This window comes from Schistocerca piceifrons, chromosome 2 (genome assembly GCF_021461385.2).
Source record: "Schistocerca piceifrons isolate TAMUIC-IGC-003096 chromosome 2, iqSchPice1.1, whole genome shotgun sequence".
In the NCBI taxonomy this organism is placed as follows: Eukaryota; Metazoa; Arthropoda; class Insecta; order Orthoptera; family Acrididae; genus Schistocerca; species Schistocerca piceifrons.
In genome coordinates, this window is record NC_060139.1 from 314,654,202 (window position 1) to 314,681,483 (window position 27,282).

The following is a 27,282-nucleotide window of genomic DNA, read 5'->3' on the forward strand; positions in this document are numbered from 1 at the left end:
ATAGAAAAGTTTAACAATTCTGTTCATTTCATGGACATTACCTGTATAACTGTATGAACAAGCTTTGGTGTTTCTTGTGACTGCAAATTGCCAATAATCACATCACTGGACAACTGTTTTTCCTTTGCCAACTTCTCCCTCAGAGCATTTTGTCTCATTAATGAGCTGAAAAAAAAGTTTGAGATTATGTTTAGATGATTGTTGTGTCATTTATAATAAGCTCTCAATAAAGTTACAGCTTACTTTGCCTTCTTCCTTAGAATCTCTTGAGCTTCTGGATAATGAACAATGGCTTCATTCAAATCTGACTTATTCAGAACAAAAATATTTGAAAACCCTTTAGACCTGAAAAATTAAGTACCACTATTAGAATAACAGCCACAGTGATTCATAACCAATAAAGCTATTGCAAAATAAGCACTGGAAACAGTATTTTCTTAGTTATTTTCATTGTAAGATCCAATGGAAGATGCAAAAATTGAATGGTGAACAGATCAAGGTGTCTAATCATAACTCAGTTAACAAAATAAATATATGCTTTTGTTGAAAAACAATTTATGTAATTATAATAATAGATTTTCAATATTACTCAGAAGTTTGTGTCAGCAAGTAAAAAAAATTATGAGTCTAACACAAACAGTAAAGACTACAGGAAAAATATGCAGATTAGAGAAAAGATGATTAAGTTTCATTGGTGGAACTTTAGAAGCAAGGAACAGGGGATGCTTATGGATTGTTACTATCAAACCTACTTATATCAACTGTCTAGCAACTTTAATCTTGGGCAGAACAAACATTTTTCTTTTGTTTCTTATGCCTTTGTCCCACATCGGCACAGAGTCAGTATGGCTAGTAATGGATTTGGTTTGGTCAGTTTAAGCAGTGCCAAGATGCTCTCCCTGTTCCCACCTTGTTTCCCCCCAGACAGAATGTGTGTACCTGAACTGCCTATGTGTAGTGCCATTTATATGAAAGAAAGTGCAGTTTCCTAAATGTTTGTGAATTGTGTAATTGAGGTAGGACTTGGGTACTAGCCCACAATATACCTAATTGGGTGTGGGAAACTGCCTAAAAACTACATCTAGGCTGGCCAGCACACTGACCTCATAATTAATCCACTGGACAGATTCGGTCTGAGACTGGCACATCTCTCTGTCCCAGAAGTGGAGCTTTAACACACATGGCTCTCCGGGTAGGTTTGGGCCAAACACTTAATAATAAAAAACTATTATTGTTTTATATTCTTTCAGTTATTGAACTCAAACAGATGCAAACCATCCCTGTTCAGGGATACACCAATTCAATCACATGCTGGTGAGTGAGATGACTTATGACGAGCAGAGAATATTTGGAAAGGAAAAAATGATACAGAGGAATAAAACAATGATCACATTTCTGTTAACTCATCTACATTTATTTCAAGCTCTTTTCGTATCTAATGCAGCAAGTGAAAGTAATTATTTGTGCTTTTCAATCTGCCTCCTGAACAGAACTGCTCTACATTATCATGAATTACTGACAGACCACTGTAAAATGAGATACATATGTACTGCCTGATAAAAAAGTGAATTTCATTCACATACACACCATCAGAGGTAATTAAATGATTAGAGTTCCAGTTCTCAATGACAAGTTGAACAGCCACCAGAGTGCAGTGATTGGTTGGTTGATTTGGTGAAGGGGAACAAACAGCAAGGTCATTGGTCCCATTGGATTAGGGAAGGAAGTTGGCCATGCCCCTTCAAAGGACCCATCCTAGTCATCCTAGCATTTATTTACCTGAAGTAATTTAGGGAAATCATGAAAAACCTAAATCAGGATCGCTGGACATGGGTTCCAAATGCGAGTCCAGAGAGAGATAGAGATAGAGAGAGAGAGAGAGAGAGAGAGAGAGAGAGAGAGAGAGAGAGTGTGTGTGTGTGTGTGTGTGTGTGTGTGTGTGTGTGTGTGTTAACCAGGCTGCATTAGTGTTTTTTGTGTTAAGTAGTGCTAGGAGGCCTAGTATTGTATATAAGAGGCATGAGCAGTCAAATATTGAGTGACAACTAAGAAAGGATGTGGAGATGAGTTGTACTTGCATGCAACAGCTTTATCAGCATCTAACAGAGTTTGTGATGGGCCTCACTGAGGGTCTCCAGTTGGTCAGATTGTACACTATCCAGATTTGTGGAGCATTTGGATGTGACACAGGCCCAATATTGGGCTACATGGGAACAGGAGGGCAGGCATGCTCATTGTCAAGCTTCTGGTCAGCCACATCTGATCCCCACATGGGAGGAATGGCACACTGTGCACCAAGCACATCATAACCGCTTTACATCTGCACTTGCATTCCAAGAGCAAGTAAGGGACAGTTTACAGCATTTTGTGTCATCTCACACTGTTGGTTGGAGACAAGGAGCAGCATGACTAGGGAATTACCATCCAATTCATAGGTTAGTGTTAACACCACAACACAAACCAATGTGTCTGGAATGGCACTAAGACTGGGAAGCAAGGACTGTGGATGAATTGCATCACATTATGTTCAGTGATTAATCATGACTTTGCACTAACTGGATGACCACTGATGAAGAGTATAGCAACAACTTGGGAAGAGGTTCCATTCTTCCAATGTTCTGGAGAGAGACAGCAATGTTGCTCCTAGTGTCACGGTGTGGGGAGCCCACGGGTATGACTTCACACACAGCTGGTAGTGATTGAGGGCCCTATGTCATCATAACGGTACAGTGAGGACATTCTGCACCACCAAGTGTTACCTGTCATGTGGCAGTACCATTGTGAAGTTTTTCAAGTGGAAAATGCTCATCCACACATAGTGTGTCTCTTTATGAAGTGCTGCATGATGTTGAGATATTCCCATGGCCAGCCAGATCCACAGATCTGTCCCCAATACAACAGGTGTGAGACTAGCAGGGATGTTAAATTCATTGCAGTGTCAGTATACAGGATAACAATGACCAGTTAAAACAGTAAAGTGCCATATTTCTTCAGGAGATGATGCAGTGGCTTTGTGGAATCCTTGCCAACCGAATCCGTGCATTCTTCTGGGTAAGAGAGAGAGTGCAGTTTCATGCTTATAAGTGGTCTCATACTGAAAAGTTCTTTATAAATATGGTTAAATAATGTAATTACTGAAATGGCTCTGAGCACTATGGGACTTAACGTCTATGGTCATCAGTCCCCTAGAGCTTAGAAATACTTAAACCTAACTAAACTAAGGACTCACACAACACCCAGTCATCATGAGGCAGAGAAAATCCCTGACCCCGCCGGGAATCGAACCCGGGAACCCAGGAATTCCTGAAATATCTATATCTTTATGTAACATACATTATACAATCTCCTCCTCTCCACCCCCTCTGACCATATCCTTCTTCCCCAACTCTGTCCAACTCTTCCTTGTCCCTACCTATATCCAACTGCAACTTCACCTTCACCTGTCTCTGTCCACTTCCCCCTCCCCTCTCCTTGTGTCCATTCTCCCTCCTCTCTCTGTCTATTTCCTCCCCCTTCCCACTGTTCATCTCCATCTCCCTCGCTCTCTCACTCTATCCATCATCTCCTCCCCCTCTTTGTGTCCATCTTGTCTTCTTCCCTTTCTGTGTCCATCTGCTCCTCCCCTCTGTCAGTCCATCTCCTCCTCCACCTCCCTCTTCCTGCGTATTTCTTCCTCCCCAACTCACTAACCATACCCTCCTCTCCGTTCCCTTCCACAGCCACACCTGTTGGGATGTACATACCAGTTGTACAGGGCAGCCTAGACATCAGACATTACTAACCCTTTTTCACACCAATTCCAACTTCTATGGGTGGGTAGGTGGTATTTACTACCACAGTACTTATTTCCAGATAACAAAAGAATGTGTACGAAATTTGGCTGAAATTGATACAGTGGTTTAGGAGGAGATATGGAATATTAATCCATTTGTATACACTTCCATGCATTTTTGAATATATACTAGACTTTTAACCCATGACTTTTCGCATGTATATGTAGATCACATGTATTGTACAGACATATATGTCTGAATCTCTACTGTTTCACACGATTCAACTCCAGAGAGTATGTTAAATTTATCATTATATTACATTAATACTTGTTACATGAATCATGAATACAACATTTCATAATGATGTGTAACATGTCAGTTCAACAAAAGTTTTCTTTACACACTATAATTTTTCTATGGTTACTGCTTCATATCTAGAAATTCATCCATTGAGTGGGAAGGAGCTGTCATTCAGAAATTCTTTTAATTTGTTTTTAAATGTTGATTGGCTGTCTGTTGGACTTTTAATGCTATGTGGGAAATGACCAAAGATATTTGTGGCAGCATAATTCACCCCTTTCCATGCCAAAGTCAGATTTAACCCAGAATAGTGATCATCCTTTCTTCTAGTATTGTAGCTATGCACTTTTCTATTGTTTTTGAACTGTAATGGGTTACTGATAACCAATTTCATAAGTGAATATATGTATTTGCAAAGGTACTGAGAATATCTTGAGTTCCTTATAGAAATACCTGCACGGGATTTTGGGTGAGCTCCAGCTATTATTGTGATTACGTGCTTTTGTGCAATGAATACTTTTTCTCTTAATTATGAATTACCCTAAAATATGATGGCATATGAAAGCAGTGAATGAAAATAGGCAAAGTAGGCTAATTTACTGATATGTTTCTCAGCATAAGAAGTTGAACCTAAGCCTTTCAGCAGATCATCAATGTGTTTCTTTCTATTCAATTTTTCATCTAGGCACACAGCCAGAAATTTTGATTATTCTGCCTTAGCAACAGACTTCTGTCCAAAGTCTATACTTATTAATGGTGTTATGCTACTAAGTATACAGAATTTTATGTACTGTATTTTCTCGAAATTTAGTGAGAGTCCATTTCAGAGAACCACTTAATATTTTTCTGAAAGAAATTTACAATTTCCTCAGATGATTCTGGTTTTTTGAGTGTGATTACCATACTTTTATCACTGTCAAAAAAACTAGCTTTGCACCTTCATGAATATAGTATGGCACGTCATTAATATATATTAAGAACAATAAGGGACCCAAGACTGAACCCTGCGGGATACTGTTAAAATTTGCAGTAAGTTCGTATGGGACCAAACTGCTGAGGTCATCAGTCCCTAACACCATTCTTGACACCTCCCCAGTTAGATGACACTGCTGATTTTTGCAGACTTCTGCACTGTTAATTTCAACCTTCTGTATTCTTCCAGTTAAATATAAATTGAACCATTTGTACACTGTCCCACTCATACCAAAATAGTTAAGTTTATCTAGAAGAACTTCATGATTCACACAGTCAAAAGCCTTTGAGAGATCACAAAATATCCCAAAGTGTGATGTTCAGATATTCAGAGCATTCAATATTAGAACAGTGAAAGCAAATATAGAATTTCCTGTGAAAAGCCTTTCTGAAAACAAAATTGATATTTTGTTAGTACTTCATTTTTACAAATATGTCTGCTTTGAAAAAGCAATGTATTCAAGAATAGCATCACATGTTTGTAAAAATGCAGTACCAACAAAATATCAGTTTGGTTTTCAGAAAGGCTTTTCACAGAAAATGCTGTATTTGCTTTAACTGTTCTAATATTGAATGCTCTGAATAACCAAACATCACCTATTGTCATATTTCATTTCTGTGGTATTCAGCCATGTGCCATGATAATTGGCCCCAAAACATGTTGACAAAAATATCGGCTCAGTGCAGCAGTCATTTTTGCGACCTGGATGACACAAATAAGAGAAAAATGCCATCGCAACTTTTAGAGCATTCCAAGTCAATTAAGCACAGAAAAGAGATACTGGCAATTTGTTACAAAATTTTTTCATGTCATTCCATTCTCACCCCCATCCCTAAGAGTAGTAGGGGTATCTTACTCCAACACTACTTTTATACAAAAAATGAGTCATGTATACACCAAATTTTGTTGAAATGGTTACATCAAAATAATCAGAAGAACTTGAATCTCTCCTCTCCTTTACCTTCCCCCTGTTTCACCCTCCCCACTTCCACCTGTTCTATCACACTGTGGAGTTCTTCCACCTGCTTTCCCATGCCCTGGCCACCTTCCACCTGCCTCCTCACATGCAGTATCTTTCCCACATGCCTCTTGACAACTTGTTCCTCTTCCATCTGCCTCCCTACAACCCCATCCACTTCCACCTCCCATCTACACCTTCCCTTCTTCCCCCTTTCTCTGTCCACAACCTTGCCCCTCCACCTCTCTCTGTCCATCTCCTACTCTATCCCCTCTTTCTCCATTTCCTCCTCTCCCTAACTCTCTGCCTCTCTATTCCTCCTCCCTCTCTCTGCCCCTTTCTCTGTCCATCTCCTCCCCCCCCCTCTCTCTATGCATCTCCTCCTCCAACTTTCTCTCTCTCTATCCATCTCCTCCTCCCTCATCTGCACATCTCCAAAGTCATCCTACTTTCACCTTCACCCCAATGTGAGTTGGTTCTTTCCCCTACAGTACTTGTTTTCAGACAATAAGTAATATGTGTACCAAGTTTGGCTGAAATCAATCCAGTAGTTTAGGAGGACATGCCGACCATATATGCATTCACACATAAATTCATTTCTGTATATAAGGCATATAGAATATGTAACATCTGATATAAATTTAAGTAATTACTTCACAGTAGCAGTTCTCCTGTTTCCTTCTGCCAAAGAAAGAAGACTGATCTCACCAAAAACACACCCTTCAGTAAGTGTTGCCAGCACCTCATCATTATTCTTACCACCCATCACCTGAATTTGGCCTGATTTTATAATATACATCTCTTTTCCAACTTCTCCCTGTAAAAAAGGAAGTCCTTGTTTGTAGCCCTCTGAAGAATTAAGTTTTATGTAGAGAAAACAATGTCAAATAATTTGTAATAATTCACATTAACTGAAAGAGTCCTTCCAATAATTCATGCAATATCTACAAATGAGAAAGTATTCAAAAGTAATCACAAAATCTGAGCGAAACTTAGGTCACTACCTTGCGACAGATGTAGTCTCCGGGAAGGTAAATAACTGGCCGCAGTTTGAGGACCAGATCACGAAGCAATGCTTCATCACAATCTTGAAACAATTGAACTTTGCTCAGAGTTTGAATGTGTACATTGATAGCAACATCTGTTTTCAGTTTTTGAGGTAGTGCATCTAGAATTCTGCTTTCATCTGGATGAGAGTAAACACAAGATAAAACATTTTCTACTGAGCTACTACCTTACAGTAATAAATTACACAAAGCATGAAAATGCAACAAAGTATCATACAAACATTTATCATGTTTCATAAGACTTTAAAGGCATCGAATAATATAACAATACATTAGTAAATACAAATACAAAACATTGCCTCTATGTGCCACATCAGTTGTCAGCAAATGTTTCTGATTTGAGTACTTCTACCCATATTTAATATTAAATGATTATTCCATGGGGGAATATTGTTTTTAACAACAACTGTATTATTTTTGAAATTCTAGCCTTGCAACTACTGTTTACTACCCACAGCAATCACACAATCATGCAAATATACTATCCAACTATTTGCTCAAGCAAACATTCCCAGCTGAGAAACATATTGGCAGAATAAAATTTCACTTCTTTTGCCAATAATTTATTTTTCAACTGCACAACTGGCTTTGAAGCTTATCTTCAAGTGCCTTGTTGGTTGTCAAGGAGAGCACCCCAGCTGCTGATCCTACACTCTCATGCATTTGTTTGACGTGGATGTGATCCATCATGCCTGACTAGCCCAAGTGCCACATATTTATATTTCCATAACTATTTGGTGACACCTGAAGGTGAAGTTTAAGGCTTCAGAACTGGCTGTCCAATAAAAATGAAATTACTGGCAACTGAAGTGGATTTTTATTACATCAATATCAAGCTGCATTTAAAAGGATATTGAAGATTTATTTCTAAATCTATGTTCATTTAACCTGTTATGTAAATTGTACCCTCTACTTATTTTATTTTAATAGATAATTAAAATATAACATTGTAGGGGAGGCAACTGCAGCTTTGGAAATGCAAAAAATTTACAGTTTTAACCAATTTTCAAATGCGTCAGAATAGTGAAGTACACACAATGAAACGAAATGAATAGAATCAGTACGGGTGAAATAAGAGAAGATGTAATGACATGAAATGATATCACTGAAAACTGTTCAGAAATCCCTAACCTGGGATATAATGAATATGTCATGACAGTCACAAATTCATGCCAGATCAGAACTCAAATCTAGATTTCCTGTATACTTCAAACAGTCGCTTTAAGCATGAGAGTATCTGAGTATGCTTCCAGGCCTGGTCCAGACTGTCATTGTCACATCAATGATAATGGACTTCCAGATGCACAACATTTGAAATTAATAATGGTTATGTGAAGCCCACATAAATGTTACAACAGATAGTCATGCTGGAAATTGAATTCACCAACATAAAATATGCATCTGCAGTAGCTCCACATTTAGCCCATTCTTTACCTCGGGTGCATCTTGGTCTCATGATAGATGCATCTGCAATAATGATAAAGGACTGGATTACAACATACCAATACCAACAACCATCAATGGAATATTGTATGTAGCAGAAAATTGTACATCTTGTAAAGACCACATCTTCCTGAAGTTATTACACTTATTTTGCTGTTTTATGGCATTTGTTGTATTTAAAAAAAACTTCCACTGATATGTGATTACTGCAAGTAAAATGAAAAATAGAAAAATAAATTTTAGGTAGATCTTGCCCCTTGGCTATGGTTCAGAATAGAGTTCTGTGGGTGTGATGATCTCCAATGGACATATACCTGGAAACTGGGAGTCCCTACACTCCCTATAATCAAAAGAAAATTCAAATCTCATCTGATTAGCAACTCCTAAAATTTATCTGATTGTCTACACTGAAGTTTAGGAGATTCCTTCTAGATGCCTCACAAATAGAAATATTATTTACAGGAAAAAAGTATTAAAGCAAACATATCACTTGTCACTATTGAATACTGATTAGTAATATCACAACACACTAAAGAAATAAGTCATCTGTATTCAGTAATATTACCAATTGTATGTTGCTGTTCCCAGGTATAGGTGAACCAGAGTTTTACTCTTTCTTGGAGTTTATGAGGAAGGTTAAATCTTCGCATGTACTTCAGAGTCTCATCCAAGAGCATCTGATACTCTGTCTGGGTTTTTGTTGCTGTAGCCACAATGTCTCGCATCTGTCATGTACAAAGAAACATGGAATCAGCAGTGGAGATAATCTTTAGTACCAGAATTCATATCTAATTCACAAATGTTCGCTATTAACTATGTGTCTAACAGATGAACTTAGATTCAGCATATGAAGAATAACATTTTTCCCTCGTGCAACAAAGCACTTAACATTATTATTAGTTTACCATTCAGCATAGTCACTGCTATTAGCAATTATAAATTGACAGATGGTTTTTAATATAAGAAAGTGAGCATTTATATTGTCTAAGAATGTGATATTAGTCTTAACAATGATCCTTACTGTATTCAGTACACATTCTATGGAGTGTACATTAAGTCCAGGAACACTTTCAATTATTTATTGCACAAGAACCAAACATTGTACAGATATCATACATATGTCATTTTGAAGAGAAACCCTGAAAGTTTTTTTTCATGTATAGCACAACAGCGTAGTTTGGTAATTTGCTGATAGTCAGTGCTAGTTGCAAACGTGGCTGTGCTACAGAAGGGGACAGCTGTTTCATGAAATGGCCTACCCAATCACCAGATGTAACTCCGTGTGAATTTTTTCTGTGGGGGCACGTTAAAGATCTGGTGTATGTTCTGCCTCTACCATGTGATGTAGCAGAGCTTCAGGAGAGAAGATGGGAAGCAACTGCCACAGCCGACGATGCCACGCTCGGACAGGTATGGTAAGAATACGGTTACTGTATTGACGTCTGCCGGGTCACTCATGGTTCGCATATCGATTGTTTGTAAAAAAACTTTTAGAGTTTCTCTTCAAAATGCAATATGTATTACATCTGTACAGTGTTTAGTTATTGTGCAATAAATAACTGAAAGTGTTCCCGGACTTTATGTACACCCTGTACTTTAAATTTGACAGTTGCATGTATATGTGCCACATGCAAAACTTCCACGTCTGCTGCTAAATATTTTGATATATTATGACATTTTGGCACCTACAGCTCTGTAAAACTACATAACACAAATTACATTAATTAATTAAATATACTTACTTGGCCAATTAGGAGTGCAAAAACAAAAACACCCATTAGCCAGCTACCTGTCATAAATAAATATTCCTGTTCATTTTCTGGTTTTGGATTTTTCCCAATTGATGTTGCTGTCTTTGTAGCAAAGTAAAAGCATCGTATATATCTGAAATGAAAAGTAAAAGTGATAATATTCCCTAATTAAATGACAGTACATATAAGGTGACCAAGTGAAATGTGTGCCTGAAGCACTAATAACTAAATAAATGTTGTTTAAGTAAGCCAAACAGCCAGTATGTTCTGTTGTGCCCAAAATTAGGATAACTTTGTGTACATAACAGAACAATTAATAAGCATTACACATACTATTTTTAAATATGAGCTCTTTGAAAGCACATACACAACTTCCACCAAACAATGACAACTTACTATAAAAATTAAAATGTCTCCACTTTCAGTTCTCAGGATTACGTTGCAGAAAAATTACATAGTAATCTGTAATGATACTACTAAAGTCAGTACCAAACCTTCCGTGAGACTCCATCATACCGGAATGTAGATGGTATTAGTCTTAACGTATCACTTCTTTCTAACTCAATTGGGCTCAGCTTACTTTATTCTCTGCAAGCCTGTCTCTACAGGCTATAATAGCGGCAAGCCATTAATATATATTAAGAACAATAAGGGACCCAAACCTGAACCCTTGATAACCCCTACTTAGAGGACACTGCTGATTTTTGAGACTGTCTGTACTGTTAATTTCAACCTTCTGCATTCTTCCAGTTAAATATGAATTAAAACAGTTGTGCAGTGTCCAAATCGTACCACAAAAGTTAAGTTTATCTAGGAGAATTTCATGATTTACACAGTCAAAAGCCTTTAAGAGATCGCAAAAAATCCCAATGGGTGACATTCTGTTATTCAGAGCATTTAAAATTTGATCACTCAAAGTATATATAAAATTTTCTGTTGAAAAGTCTTCCTGAAAATCAATCTGACTTTTTTTTTTAGTACTTCATTTTTACAAATATGTGAAGCTACTCTTGAATACATTACTTTTTCAAGCTGTCAGAAGTGAGAATGGGCAGTAGTTGTTAGTATCAGACCTATCTCCTTTTTTTATGCAACGGTATAACAATAATATATTTCAATCTATCTGAAAAATGCTCAGTTTCTGTGAGCTACTACATATGTGTCTGAGAATTCTACTTATTTGTTGGGAACAAGTTTTTCATACTCTATTGGAAATGCCATCAATTCCACGTGAGCTTTTACTTTTGAGTGAATTTATTATTTTCCTAATTTCAGTAGGAGAGTTGGGTTGAACTTCAATTTTATCAAATTGCATAGGTATTGCGTCTGCCTTGCATTTTCTTATGAACAGCTGGATCCCATTTTCTCTACAACACTTAAAAAAATGGTGAAATACTGTCTTCCCGTGCTTCCCTTTTAAAAATATTCCAAATTGTTTTAATCTTATTATCAGAGGTCCTAATCTCATGCACATACTTCTGGACTTTTTAATAACTTTTCTTAATGCAGTGCAGTAGTTTTTATTATGTTTGACTGTGTCTGGATCATGACTCCTTCCAGCTATAAGATACATTTCCCTTTCCTGTTTACAAGATACTTTTATCCCTTCGTAAGCCATGTCTTTTCAGAAGGTTTCTTACAATTGCGTTTCTCTGTTTTCTTTGGAAAACTGTTTTCAAATATACTCACAAAGGTATTAATAAATAAGTTAAATTTTAAATTAGCATCAGGTTCCCTGTACACCTCATCCCAGTCGAACTGTTGCAAGCTTTCCATAAAATTTTCAGTTGTTAAGTCATAAACTGAGTGCATTATTCTCTGGGGCTGTTTTGCATTACTGTATGGAGTTATGTTATATACTGTAATGAGCTGTGCATCAGGATCAGAATGACCATTCTTAATGGGAAAAGTTTTTATTTGATTAAATTTATCTTGGTCTATAAAAACATTATCTATCAGTGTGCTGCTTTCCTGTACTACCTGAGTACATAAATCAATAACTGATGTCAAACAGAAAGAACCAAGTAATACTTCAAGATCATACTTTCTATCAGACTCTTTGAGAAAATCTACATTGAAATTGCCACAAGCAATAATTTACTTGCCTCCGTTTGACTGATGGCACAACAAAGAATCCAAGTTTTTCAGAAATATCTGCAAATTTCCCAATGAGGACCTATACACAGCTACAATTATAAAAGTGCCATTATTTTCTTTAAGCTCACAGCCACATGCTTCTATATGTTGTTCTACACAGTTTCTTTTAGTTTCTAAATTTTTCACATTATGATAAATTTTAACATATATGGTAACTCCTCCTCTCTCCATAAGTGTGTCTACTTACATGAGCTGAAAGCTTATATCCGCCTACATTTATCTTTCCCATAGCTGTGACTATTTGATGCTCAGACAAGCATAGCACATCTATTCCACATCCTAAGTTTCTAAATGTCCTAAACGAACAAGAAGCTCATCTACTTCAGTGTTTAATCCTCAATATTCTAAAGAATATATTAACATTGTTTTCCACTATACTCTTATGAGAATCTTGTGACATACTAAGATTATTTTTCACTGTACATTAATGAGTATCTCATGATATTTTAACATCTCTAATCCTGCCTGTCTGAGTTTCTCATTAAGCTTAATTTCATTCAGTTTTGAATAATTGGACACTGATCTTAGCTTAAAAAAGAGGTACTCCCATGAGTTTCAGTGCCCTCCCTTAAAGATTTTGCTATCATCCTGGCTGATTCCATGGTCAGATGACAGTACCAGTCAGCTGTTGCATCCACGAGACAACTAGTGATTAAATCTTCAGTTAGATATACCCCAACAAAATGCTGTATTTGAAGTTAATGTATTGTTTATAACTCATTCCCTAATTGCAGTGGGGTATGGCAAGACAGAAAAAGCACTCATTCTGTGTGATAATTTTGTTTTAATCCCTTGTAGTTTCCACAGTGACTGGCAAATTATATAATATCTGATAGTTGTGAGGTAGCTGCTGTGTAGTCACATGATTAATGATATTATCAGTGTCATGATCCAGTGGTCTCTGTGCCACACAGCACATCATACTCTTTATGGATTCTACAATTTCAAAAACAGTAGTTAAATAATTTTGTAGAATTTTAAGATATTAAAGAATTTCTTCAAACAAAAGTATCATCTAATAAAATTAAATGCCCTAAATGTTAATCTTAGAAAGTCTTTTCGAACTTTTTAATAAATTGAAGATAACTTACGCATTTCCTTGGCCATTAAACACCCATTTGTTAGATCCAAGGCCTTCCCAGAGTGAAAATGCATAATATGCACAGGCATTAACATGAATTAGGAAGAGCATGTAGGAGAGAGTTCTCGCCATTCGCACTATGTACGGTGACTTGAGGATGTTGTCCACACGGTCATAGAACTCCCAAAATGTCTGTACCTTCAGGACAAGAAGATTATGTATGGAAGTTATTACACAATGTTAAGTAAAACTGACCAATATAACTAAAGAGTGCTTAGTGAATAAATTACACTCATTATTTTGATACCTTCAGCAGTCTTGGGAGTCTAAACAGTAATTGCTGGGGTCCAAACATCAGATAGAACAAGTCTAGAGGTAAAAGCGACAGCAAGTCCATCTAAAAACCAGAAAAAATTATAATAAACATAATAACACAAAGAATTATTAATTGTCCTTACTGTATTAAATGATTTAAAATTGATGGGAAGGAGGAGAAAGGTACACAGATTATGAGAAATGTAGAAAACTATCATATGTACATATTTCTACAGCTAATGAAAGCATGTAGACTTTCACTGATATAGGAAATATGTAAGCTAAAGCCTCCCCCCATGAACCATGGACCTTGCCGTTGGTGGGGAGGCTTCCGTGCCTCAGGGATACAGATAGTCGTACCCCGTAGATGCAATCACAATGGAGGGGTATCTGTTGAGAGGCCAGACAAACGTGTGGTTCCTGAAGAGGGGCAGCAGCCTTTTCAGTAGTTGCAAGGGCAACAGTCTGGATGATTGACTGATCTGGCCTTGTAACAATAACCAAAACGGCCTTGCTGTGCTGGTACTGCGAACGGCTGAAGGCAAGGGGAAACTACGGCTGTAATATTTCCCGAGGGCATGCAGCTTTACTGTATGATTAAATGATGATGGCGTCTCTTGGGTAAAATATTCCGGAGGTAAAATAGTCCCCCATTCGGATCTCCGGGCGGGGACTACTCAAGAGGATGTCGTTATCAGGAGAAAGAAAACTGACATTCTACAGATCGGAGTGTGGAATGTCAGATCCCTTAATCAGGCAGGTAGGTTAGAAAATTTAAAAACGGAAATGGATAGGTTAAAGTTAGATATAGTGGGAATTAGTGAAGTTCGGTGGCAGGAGGAACAAGACTTCTGGTCAGGTGAATACAGGGTTATAAACACAAAATCAAATAGGGGTAATGCAGGAGTAGGTTTAATAATGAATAGGAAAATAGCAATGTGGGTAAGCTACTACAAACAGCATAGTGAACGCATAATTGTGGCCAAGATAGATACAAAGCCCACACCTACTACAGTAGTACAAGGTTATATGCCAACTAGCTCTGCCAATGATGACGAAATTGAAGAAATGTATGATGAAATAAAAGAAATTATTCAGATAGTGAAGGGTGACAAAAATTTAATAGTCGTGGGTGCCTGGAATTCGGTAGCAGGAAAAGGGAGAGAAGGAAACGTAGTAGGTGAATATGGATTGGGGCTAAGAAATGAAAGAGGAAGCGGCCTGGTAGAATTTTGCACAGAGCACAACTTAATCATAGCTAACACTAGGTTCAAGAATCATAAAAGAAGGCTGTATACATGGAAGAAGCCTGGATATACTGATAGGTTTCAGATAGATTATATAATGGTAAGACAGAGATTTAGGAACCAGGTTTTAAATTGTAAGACATTTCCAGGAGCAGATGTGGACCCTGGCCACAATCTATTGGTTATGACCTGTAGATTAAAACCGAAGAAACTGCAACAAGGTGGGAATTTAAGGAGATGGGACCTGGATAAACTGAAAGAACCAGAGGTTGTACAGAGTTTCAGGGAGAGCACAAGGGAACAATTGACGGGAATGGGGGAAAGAAATACAGTAGAAGAAGAATGGGTAGCTTTGAGGGATGAAATAGTGAAGGCAGCAGAGGATCAAGTAGGTAAAAAGATGAGGGCTAGTAGAAATCCTTGGGTAACAGAAGAAATATTGAATTTAATTGATGAAAGGAGAAAATATAAAAATGCAGTAAATAAAGCAGGCAAAAAGGAATACAAACATCTCAAAAATGAGATCGACAGGAAGTGCAAAATGGCTAAGCAGGGATGGCTAGAGGACAAATGTAAGGATGTAGAGGATTATCTCACTAGGGGTAAGATAGATACTGCCTACAGGAAAATTAAAGAGACCTTTGGAGATAAGAGAACCACTTGTATGAACATCAAGAGCTCGGATGGAAACCCAGTTCTAAGCAAGGAAGGGAAAGCAGAAAGGTGGAAGGAGTATATAGAGGGTCTATACAAGGGCGATGTACTTGAGGATAATATTATGGAAATGGAAGAGAGTGTAGATGAAGATGAAATAGGAGATACGATACTGCGTGAAGAGTTTGACAGAGCACTGAAAGACCTGAGTCGAAACAAGGCCCCCGGAGTAGACAACATTCCATTGGAACTACTGACGGCCTTGGGAGAGCCAGTCCAGACAAAACTCTACCATCTGGTGAGCAAGATGTATGAAACAGTCAAAATACCCTCAGACTTCAAGAAGAATATAATAATTCCAATCCCAAAGAAGGCAGGTGTTGACAGATGTGAAAATTACCGAACTATCAGTTTAATAAGTCACAGCTGCAAAATACTAACACGAATTCTTTACAGACAAATGGAAAAACTGGTAGAAGCTGACCTTGGGGAAGATCAGTTTGGATTCCGTAGAAATGTTGGAACACGTGAGGCAATACTGACCCTACGACTTATCTTAGAAGCTAGATTAAGGAAGGGCAAACCTACGTTTCTAGCATTTGTAGACTTAGAGAAAGCTTTTGACAATATTTACTGGAATACTCTCTTTCAAATTCTGAAGGTAGCAGGGGTAAAATACAGGGAGCAAAAGGCTATTTATAATTTGTACAGAAACCAGATGGCAGTTATAAGAGTCGAGGGACATGAAAGGGAAGCAGTGGTTGGGAAGGGAGTGAGACAGGGTTGTAGTCTCTCCCCGATGTTATTCAATCTGTATATTGAGCAAGCAGTAAAGGAAACAAAAGGAAAATTCCTAGTAGGTATTAAAATCCATGGAGAAAAAATTAAAACTTTGAGGTTCGCCAATGACATTGTAATTCTGTCAGAGACAGCAAAGGACTTGAAAGAGTAGTTGAACAGAATGGACAGTGTCTTGAAAGGAGGATATAAGATGAACATCAACAAAAGCAAAACGAGGATAATGGACTGTAGTCGAATTAAGTCGAGTGATGCTGAGGGAATTAGATTAGGAAATGAGACACTTAAAGTAGTAAAGGAGCTTTGCTATTTGGGGAGCAAAATAACTGATGATGGTCGAAGTAGAGAGGATATAAAATGTAGACTGGCAATGGCAAGGAAAGCGTTTCTGAAGAAGAGAAATTTGTTAACATCGAGTATAGATTTAAGTGTCAGGAAGTCATTTCTGAAATTATTTGTATGGAGTGTAGCGATGTATGGAAGTGAAACATGGACGATAAATAGTTTGGACAAGAAGAGAATAGAAGCTTTCGAAATGTGGTGCTACAGAAGAATGCTGAAGATTAGATGGGTAGATCACATAACTAATGAGGAAGTATCGAATATGATTGGGAAGAAGAGAAGTTTGTGGCACAACTTGACCAGAAGAAGGGATCGGTTGGTAGGACATGTTTTGAGGCATCAAGGGATCACCAATTTAGAATTGGAGGGCAGCGTGGAGGGTAAAAATCATAGAGGGAACCAAGAGATGAATACACTAAGCAGATTGAGAAGGATGTAGGTTGCAGTAGGTACTGGGAGATGAAGAAGCTTGCACAAGATAGAGTAGCATGGAGAGCTGCATCAAACCAGTCTCAGGACTGAAGACCACAACAACAACAACAACGTAAGCTAATGACATATTATGTTGTCTGATAGCAAATGAAAAGCAGTCAACAGTTTACAACTCACATTGCCTGAGATAGTATCATGTCAGGAACTGAGTTCTCATAAATTTATTTCTATACTTTCTTTATCTAAATCCTCCATGACATCTTTCTCACACCCTGGTTTTCACTTCATATCTGCCTCTTTCTCCCCTTAACCTCTACCTTACCTCCTCCTCCTCAGAGGTGGTACAGTCAACAATCAGTCTTTCCTTCTCACCCCATCTGATAAATCTCCTCTGACTTGGGGGTTTGGGCAACTTTTCCAAACTCTCCTCATTTCCTAGAGCTCGCCAGTTCTTTCCCTTCACCCTTGCCCTTCAATCCTCGCACCAGAAGGAGACACTGCCTCCAAAAGCTTGTAAATTTAATATCCTTATATGCATTTCTCCTGCTGCTGCTTGGTGAGTAGATATTTTATCTCTCCAGACTTCAGTAAGTGATATTGGTACTGAAGTTCCATTTCACCTTATAAGCAAAAATCGTAACAACATTTTAATTGATGACAGATCAGTCTTAAGAATCTCTTTGAAGATTTCCATCAACAGTTCCTTAAGTGAATTTCAAACTAAATTATATTTTTTCACTGTGTGTGTGTGTGTGTGTGTGTGTGTGTGTGTGTGTGTTTGACTAACTAAGAAAGGGAGGGGGGGGGGGGGAGACAGAGAGAAAGAGAGAGAGAGAGAGAGAGAGAGAGAGAGAGAGAGAGAGAGAGAGAGAGAGAGAGAGATGGGGGTGGGGGGTGGGGGAAAACAATGCAGAAGACACCTTTTTGTTGTCATTTGGTAAGTTATATACAATGTTGACAGATTTCAAAATAAACTGTAAAATTAAATTGGATGGTTTTTTTTGTGACAACTTTTTCATTCCAGAGTTAATCTCTGTTTGTAAATTCATTACTGTACTCATATTAGTGTAAAAGAATAAAATACTTATTATAGAATAACATACTAATAATGAATATTAAATGTTTTTTTGTTGCAATGTTATATGAATTATGTTGAACAACCTGAAAGACAACTCAGTTTACATAATTGCAAAAAGTATGCAAATTATTTGTGCAACATTTAGCTAACTATCATATTTCAGGAAAATCATCAGTGCCACCAATTTCTAGACATCTGTACCATACCTTGAACTGCCACTTTCTGAAGTATCTTTGACGAGTAAGTTTCGTGTCTTTCACCCAAAATCCATCACTAAGGTAGGTCAGCCTCGGTTTAAAAAATAGAATGTCCATCAAATAGACAGCATCAGCAGAGTAATCCAGTGCTAACCACACTGGTGTGTTTTCTTCTGTTTGATATGGAAATGTGCTTCTGAGTGGGATCACCCAGCAGTTGTAAGAGTAGCACACAGTAACAAGAAGCAACCAAAGCACGTAGCATATCCCTGGAGAATAAGTATTTACCAGTACACTTTGAGTGCATTTTTAAACCATATGATTAAACTTTTTATTCAGATCATAGAGCACAAGTTTCGAAATCAGATGCTTATTTTACAATGTACAAAAAAACTTTGTTCAAACAATAACCCTATCAAAAATTTAATTTTACGTATAACAAAACTGCAGTCCAATACTTGTCCTACAGTCAAAATATTTAAAATTAAAATAAAGTAGTTTTATTTGATAAGTATCTGTGACATGCAAAATAATACATACATCAGCTTACATTGTGTTAAATGCTGTTTAGTGAGCTGGAGTAATTAGACTTCATCTATCACTTTTCATGTGGACAGACATTTATGTGTGTGTGTGTGTGTGTGTGTGTGTGTGTGTGTGTGTAAGAGAGAGAGAGAGAGAGAGAGAGAGAGAGAGAGAGAATGTGATGTCTGATCTCTTCAAATTATTCAAGATGAAAAACCCCACACATATCTTCATTTTTATGTTCCACATTATAATCATACAGACAGTTTATAGATCACTACACAAGTGACATGGCTCTTCCAACATACCTTGTGGATCAAGGACTGTATTACATTTGAAACAATCAAAAATCTTCAAAAAAGACTTGCAGCTGAGGCTGAATGTGCATGGTAATTGTTCCTGCTCCTCACTGTTGACAGTCTCAACACATTCATACAGTGGTGGGGAAGAAATACCATTGCTATCAGCTGAAACAGAAACAGTCAAGTACATTTGTAACATTATTATACTTTGCTGTACATTTGAATTCTGTTAACTTTTGTAAATTGAAAACTGTTACATTATGTTAATGTGATTAAGTATTAGGATGTGCACTAGCTATGAATCAGGTGCATTCTTATTCTACACCTAAAACATCCTGGATTTTCCTTATTCTACATCTGTAGTACAACACAACATGCAGACATAATTTGTTATGTAACTAACATGTTAAAGTGTAAATGATCATTAAAATGTATTGTTATTGTTGTTGTGGTCTTCAGTCCTGAGACTGGTTTGATGCAGCTCTCCATGCTACTATAATGTATTATACTATAAGATAATTAAAAATTAAAACTCTGAGGCAATTTGTTCATGTATTATACAAGGTATATACTGTATAACTTGTCTGACAAGACTTTACCACTGAGCAGGTTTTGTCAACCCTAAAGAAGCAATGCCTTTGTAGGAATGAAGGGTGCTGTGACAATCTGTTTCTAAAGTATGTGGACACTGGCAAAAATATCAAGATATGTTTATATGTTTTGTATGCCTGTACATCTGAGCCTGTGACCCAATTCATCATTTGAAAATATGAGGGTTTGAAACCACCTGAATATTTGACACAGGCTGCCTGTTTTTACAGCACAGCATATTTGCTTTTAGTCTGGCTCAATATTGTTTCTTCCATTCACCATATATACTGTGCTAACCAAGCAGTGCACATTGCTTGTCTCACCTTTGTAGCTGTGTTGAGAGCAAAATGAAGCTCCCTCAATGATTGATGGAGAATTTGTGTCAGATATTATTTTTCAACAGATACTGAGCATTCATTGTCTTGAATTCTCTCTCTCTAAAGGATACAATGGGACTGACACAGTAAATGCATTAGGGAGCCATCCTGAACCATGACTGCTCGACCTCTGCCCACAAGCAATGGAGACTTGAAGAGTCCAGAGGTTGAAACAGAGCAACCTGGAACTCTTCCACTGGCTATTGTTGCACCCCTTTTTAATAACTATATTTTTCTCATTTTTCATTTTACGTCTAGTTATCCATGTTGTGTATATGACCAAATCTATCAAAATGTTATTCAGGCCATATTCCATGTAAATTCATTATTGAGATGATAATTGTCAGTATGCTGATTATAGTGATATGCTTACCTTTACTTAAAACCATGCTGATTAAAAGTAATCAATGACTGAAATTATCATGACAGTGTGTAATGGTAGATTTTACTGGAGCTAAACAGCGAATTTAGAAATATTGAGAGCTACCATTAGAAATCTATGAGTTTTGGCTTTACAGTAACATATTTTAATTTTCAGGAAACTAATTTATTTGAGAGATAATTAGCACTGAAGTCCAGACACGTTTGTGCCATTATAACTGTGTAATTCTGAAGTTTACCAGTATATTTTTGGTGCCCTAGTTTGTCTGGATTGAATGATAATCAATTAAGCCACCGATTAGGAGTTTGCATGAATTATCATAACGTCAAATATGGCAAATGTACTTGTAAATGAGTAATTCCCAGTGCAGACACACAAAGTAGTTCTGCAAACTTTTGTTATGTACTAAATAAATACTTATGTGAACCAAATTATTGCCTGGACCTACTCTACTCTAGTAAATTTCAACCACATGCTTTATAAACAAATACATATTTTTTAAAATTCAAAAATTTAATACGCAAATCTTGAAATAACCCATGGCACCCAAGAATTTTCTGTCCACGTAGAGCTATCTCAAAAGTAACATCGATGTATGTAAAGATTTCCAGGTGAAATAATACGTGACTAACATCTCTGTGAAAGTCCATCTATCACAGTCATTGTGCTAATGTCCCAATGCTGGTGTCTACAATTTTGTAATGAATGTGGTGCCTAAAAATTGCTCTGTCAACATGTCAATGCAAGTTTTTGTTCATCTAGATCAAGTGTCATCAAGAAACGGATAACAATCTGCTAACACCAATTAATCTGTCTGTGTCATTTATCTCATTAACAATCTATATGTGTGGAATGTCTCTGTGAACTTCTTTCATAGTTATGAGCAAAACTATGTTTATGTTAATAACAAATTATGCTCAACTGGCTGTGCTTTATAAACTGTGTTTTTGAGATGAAGAGTTTCAGGATGAGTGTTGTCACTGAAGTTGCCACTGATTGTGAGGTCTAGCCTGGTTCTCTTAATATGTGAGTAGAAGTGTTAGCAAACTGGTCATTGTCCAGAATATCAGTTTAAAGTTAGTAAATTTGTGGCCAAGTGCAACAATAAAAAGCGGTGTTGCGCCCAGTATTGTGTAACTTATTTCAATACTCTAAAAGTTTTCAATAATGCATTACCAATAAGATGAGACTCAAACCAGATTAGTACCACTGCAAGGTGTTCTATATGATTGTGATCAGGTGTCTAAGGTCTTCTTCAAACCATTATGATACCATACAATATTGACAGACTGGTTCATTGTCTTGCTTAAGTCAGAAGTCACTTGAGAGAGGGAGGAGGAGGAGGAGATTAGTGTTTAACGTCCCGTCGACAACGAGGTCATTAGAGACGAAGCGCAAGCTCGGGTGAGGGAAGGATGGGGAAGGAAATCGACCGTGCCCTTTCAAAGGAACCATTGTGGCATTTGCCTGAAGCGATTTAGGGAAATCACGGAAAACCTAAATCAGGAGGGCCGGAGATGGGATTGAACCGTCGTCCTCCTGAATGCGCATCCAGTAAGTCACTTGAGAGGTACTGTAGGCTGTCAAATGGATGTACAGGATCTCTCAATCAATTCTCATACCACTTGCTGGTAAGACATTATTGCAGGTATGTAAGGGGCCCCCACACAATGATATCGCCAATCACTTACCTAAACTATGGCTTTTTGGCAAGTAGCATGAATCATTTTATGTTTCCCATATACTCCTATCCTGCAGTCAGCATTTACCAATACATATCCAAACTCATTAGGCCATAAGACCTTTCCCAACTTTGTCATAGTCGTGCGCCCACGCTAATTTGTATTTTGCTCTGAAAAGTGTTGTGAGTACAGATATATATGCAGTGGCTTCGTTACTCATTGGCCAGGCAGCTGTTCCCACTGGTATAGCTGTATACAGTTGTGGCTCAGCAGTGAACTCTTATGTGATTTGCTGTACAGCTGTCAATCTACCTGCTGTTACAACCCACAACAGTCAACATTGATCCTGTCTGCAGTACGTTTTTGCCAACATCAACTGGATACGGTAATATCTGTAAAGCTCATTGCTTGCACAACTTTGGAGGCAAAGGTACCACATGTGGGCATCCCTGATTTGGCCCCATGTTCAAACATTTCTGGCCTACAAGTTGTCAGTCAGCACCAGGTTAGTTTTGGTCCTGTTGAGCAAGTTCAAGTCTTTGCCATTTATCATGTGTGCAGGCACTATCTAACTACTTAGGGCAGCCATACAAAGCATTTTCACTGACAGGATTGTAATTGATAAATGTGTTTCATGATCTGTTTCACAGCAGCATGTAGGTTGGCATACATAAACATCAAGTCAATGTTGAATTCAGACATCATTGGTGCATAGAGCTCTACAGTTCTCACAATGTGCCATTAGTCCAATCTTGATAAAGTGAAGAACATGATCAGTTCTGAAGGTTCATCATTTCAAAAATACTTGTGCCACTGGCTCACCAGCTGATGAGCTTCACCCATTGTAGTTCTAGGAAGCCAGTTCCTTTACCCATCATACCACTGAATGAAATGTGAACAGAGAGCCTGTCAGTCTGTTCCCAGACCCACATCATCACTGCTTATTACATGCTACATTTCAGTGATTGTTCTGCAATCATAGAATAATGGGTCTTTCTGCCTCTTTATGTACTGCACATTGTAACTGTTCATGTCGAGTCCAAATCACCAATCCCTATACTAAGTGACAATCCCCTGCAGATCTTCCTGCAACTCCCCTCTGTACATAAAGCAGGTCTCTGACAATAAAGGCCACTCTGTCGAAGCCATCTGTACACTGTTTGCCTCAGTACAACACTTCCAGTGGGTACTGTGAGGTCAGATGCCAGCTGCAGTGCACTACTAAGGTGGTACGTCCTGTCCTTACAGCCAAATAATGGTCCTCTCTTTATGATGTCACATGTGATCAGCCCTGCCCTGGTCTTCAGGATACAATTTTCATCTTTATAAACTGTTGCAACATCCAAGAAACAACAGAACAATTCACATTAAGCCATCGGGCCACATCAGTTTGCGACTGTCTTGCATCCATTCTTCCTACGGCTCTCTACTGCAGTGTGACTGGTAGACATCTTCTCTGTGCCATACTGCACCGCCTGTGACAGTGCACACAGTGACTATGGTTGTGGGACTACCTGGCAAACACTACGCTGTTTGGTAGGTGCCCTGATGTCATTGTTGGCATGGTTCTGTGTAGAATATGATCATATGGACATCTGTTGACAATTTGTATGACTATATTGTGAATTAGACACAGGATGTGGAAATAACTGTTTGTAGCTTTAATTTTGGACACCAGTGTAGTTAGACATGTAGCAACTTTATCTGTATCACTTTACAGTATTTTTTAAGAAACTGTTTTGCCTCTCCTGTAAAATTTAGCAAAATGGAGTTACGAGGTTTTCATTTCGTACCATTAATTTGTTACTTGCACTCCATGTTTACATTCCACATTACAAACTTTGCTCAATGTAATGATCATCTGCATCCAAAACAGCCTGGAACCACACTAGAGATTGTTCTACTGCTGCCCGAAACATCTTAGGTGGGATGTGGATCATGGAATGTTCAGTTGTCATTAAACAGTTCATGCACTGCTCAAAGACATTCATAGCCATGCCAACAGTAACTTCTTCAACAATTTGTGGCCCAATTTATCAAGGGCCTCTCCCGGGAACAATTTCCAAATTGTCAGTTAATGTGAACTTCCGAATCATGTTTCTCAGCCCCAGTGTAGTAAGAGGATGTCTCCATATTCATTTAATGTGTCAATTTTCATGAAGAGCAGCAGCATTGTTATTTTTGTTTTGATAAAACAGCTTAACAAGTAGAGCCCTACTCCTCTTGTCCAGTAATAAACAGTTTTCTACTGCTACATCTACAGACATACTCCACAAGTCGCCGCAAGGTGTGTGGTAGAGGATTTCCTTTACCACAACTAGTCGTTTTCTTTCCTGTTGCACTTTCAGATACAGCAAGGTAAAAGTGACTATCTACATGTCTAAGAATGAGCCCAAATTTCTCGAGTCTTATCTTCCTGGTCCCTATGCGAAATGTATGTTGGTAACAGTAGAATTGATCTGCAATCAGCTCTCTAAATTTTCCCTGAAATGAAAGTCTTCTTTACTCCATGGATTCCCACTTAAGCTCCCGTAGCATATCCGTAACACAAGCATCCTTATCGGAGCCACCAGTAACAAATCTAACAGCTTGCCTTTGAATTGCTTCGGTGTCTTCTTTCAATCTGACCTGGTGCGGATCCCTAACACTCTAACAGTACTCAAGAATAGGTCATGCAAGAGTCCTATATGTGGTCTCCTTTACAGATGAACCATATGTTTTTAAAATTCTCCTAATAAATCAAAGTCAACGATTCGCCTTCCCTACCACAATCCTCACATGCTCATTCCATTTCATATCGCTTCACAGCATTTTGCCCAGATATTTAATCAACGTGACTGTGTCAAGTGGGGCATTACTAATACTCTATATGAACATCAAGGGTTTGTTTTTTCCAAATCATCCACATTAACTTAGATTTTTCTGCATTAAGAGCCAGCTGCCATTCATCAGACCAAAGAGAAGTTTTGTCTAGGTTGTCTTGTATCAATGTACAGTAACTTATCTTTGACAGCTTCCTGTACACCACAGCATCATCTACAAAGAACTGCGAATTGCTGCCCACTCTGTCTGCCAGATCATTTATGTATATAGAAAATACAACAGTTCTATCACACTTCCCTAGAGCACTCCTTCTAGACTGGTTCTAGTAGTGAAAGTTTAATTACAACCACACTGTACAGCTTATAATACAAAATTTAATTTGTTTTTACGGTAAATTTATTCAAGGATGACCAAAAATTTTGAACTGAAAATTTAGTACTCCATGTAACTGACCATCTCAAGTGTTATTAGTGCCAAATAAGGCAAGTGTAAATCTAAATAAATACATTTCATCCTGAAAATTAAGACCCCACACACTATGAACTTGTCTATAAGAAATCTAATAAAACTGGAATTGAAGATAGAGATGAAGTGCTAATATGTGCAAGAACTGCTCAGCCAGGAAAGAGAGTGTGTCTAGAAATTGCTGCAGGAAACAACATGAAACACTGATGAGCTACAAACAATATAACCGTAAAAATTTTATAATGAAATATAATACAGCCATGGTTTGATAGCTTGGCGGCTTCACATTGTCCTTGCCAGTGGAGTGTATTTGATAGACACAAAATAGCACTGCTTACATAGCATATACTGAAAACAATGGTGAAATAATTGGCAATGGTAACTTTAAAAGTATAAAAATATCCCTTATTGAGTTGAAAATTGTGATAACTGTTGATATTATAGAATATCTTGGGATTAGCATTGCCCATTTTCCATGAATCGCAGCAAAATTCTAAGTTCATACTGACTATGCTCTACAATTCAGGTAAGGACCGGTGTTCTCTGAAAGGGTTGTACAAGTGGGAGCTCCAGGAAGGGTGCTACCCCAGGATACCAGTTCCTGTGAGTGGGCCTTTGTGTGATGTTAGAAGAACTAAAAGTTGTAATTTCTTGTGCTACGGAAAATGTGATCGTAGTTAAGAAAAATCAATAATTCACATTTGGTACATAGTTTTACATTATCTCATAGCCACTAACAGGATTAGCAGTTTTTGACACTAAATAGGTATACTGTGTTATTGGTGGGAAGGTTAGCAACTGAGCTTGTTGCATATCATACCCTTGGCCAGCAAAATCGTAGAAATCTAAGCAAGGGAATGCCATTGCAAATGTGGGATTCTGCTGCACAACTCTGCTGCCTGCAATTTCCAACAGGAGAAGAATTTAATACAACTGGGTAGAGCTACAACAGAGTCTTGCATTCAGTTATGATGAACTCAATACAGGACGAAAAGCTGAATCATCATTTAGAACTTTCTTTTGTATTTACAAAAACTTCAAATCTAATACAGAATGAGTTGACTCCTGTTTCAAATACCCTCATAAATAAAAGAAGAATGGAGATCAGTCAGTCAAATTTTGGTCTCAGTTATTATGTTTGAAACAACTGCTCTGTGTATTTTCTCGTAAGTACTTCACTATGTCACAGCTGTTGGTGAAGTCTATGAAAGTTCTTAAAATTCTTGAACGTTCTCATAGTATGGAGCTGGGGCTATGGTTGGTCATTTGAATGGATTACAATCAAGAGGGATAAAAAGATTTTCTACTGCACTGATTATTCATAGACTCAGTTCAGTGCTATCGCAAGCCATGTCAAAGGTCGAAGAAATCATAATTTCTTTTCTCACTTTCAATTGACCTGCTACTTTTTTTCCCAATTCAGCGAAAAGAATGTGAGCTCTAGATGAGGAAGTAAAGAAACGGTTGCCTAAAGTGTCTGTTACACAGAGGAGTTCTGCATCCCTTTTGGTAAAAATCTTATATTGCAGTCAACTAGCTTCACTTTTCAAGAAGATAATAGACTGAAAT

General features: G+C 37.7%; 1 protein-coding gene across 1 annotated transcript in view; it reads right to left on the minus strand.

Annotated features, from left to right (window-relative positions):
• LOC124775352 (cyclic nucleotide-gated cation channel beta-1) overlaps positions 1 to 27,282 on the minus strand; it is a 172,207-nt gene that overhangs the window by 9,063 nt on the left and 135,862 nt on the right. The window contains exons 5-14 of the mRNA XM_047250184.1: positions 19,400 to 19,558; positions 18,576 to 18,835; positions 13,811 to 13,900; positions 13,514 to 13,701; positions 10,257 to 10,398; positions 9,080 to 9,239; positions 7,009 to 7,190; positions 6,658 to 6,821; positions 244 to 345; positions 42 to 165 (exon numbers count right to left, since the gene is read on the minus strand). Of these exons, the coding sequence (XP_047106140.1) occupies positions 42 to 165; positions 244 to 345; positions 6,658 to 6,821; positions 7,009 to 7,190; positions 9,080 to 9,239; positions 10,257 to 10,398; positions 13,514 to 13,701; positions 13,811 to 13,900; positions 18,576 to 18,835; positions 19,400 to 19,558 (1,571 nt within the window). The remainder of the gene's footprint in view (positions 1 to 41; positions 166 to 243; positions 346 to 6,657; positions 6,822 to 7,008; positions 7,191 to 9,079; positions 9,240 to 10,256; positions 10,399 to 13,513; positions 13,702 to 13,810; positions 13,901 to 18,575; positions 18,836 to 19,399; positions 19,559 to 27,282) is intronic.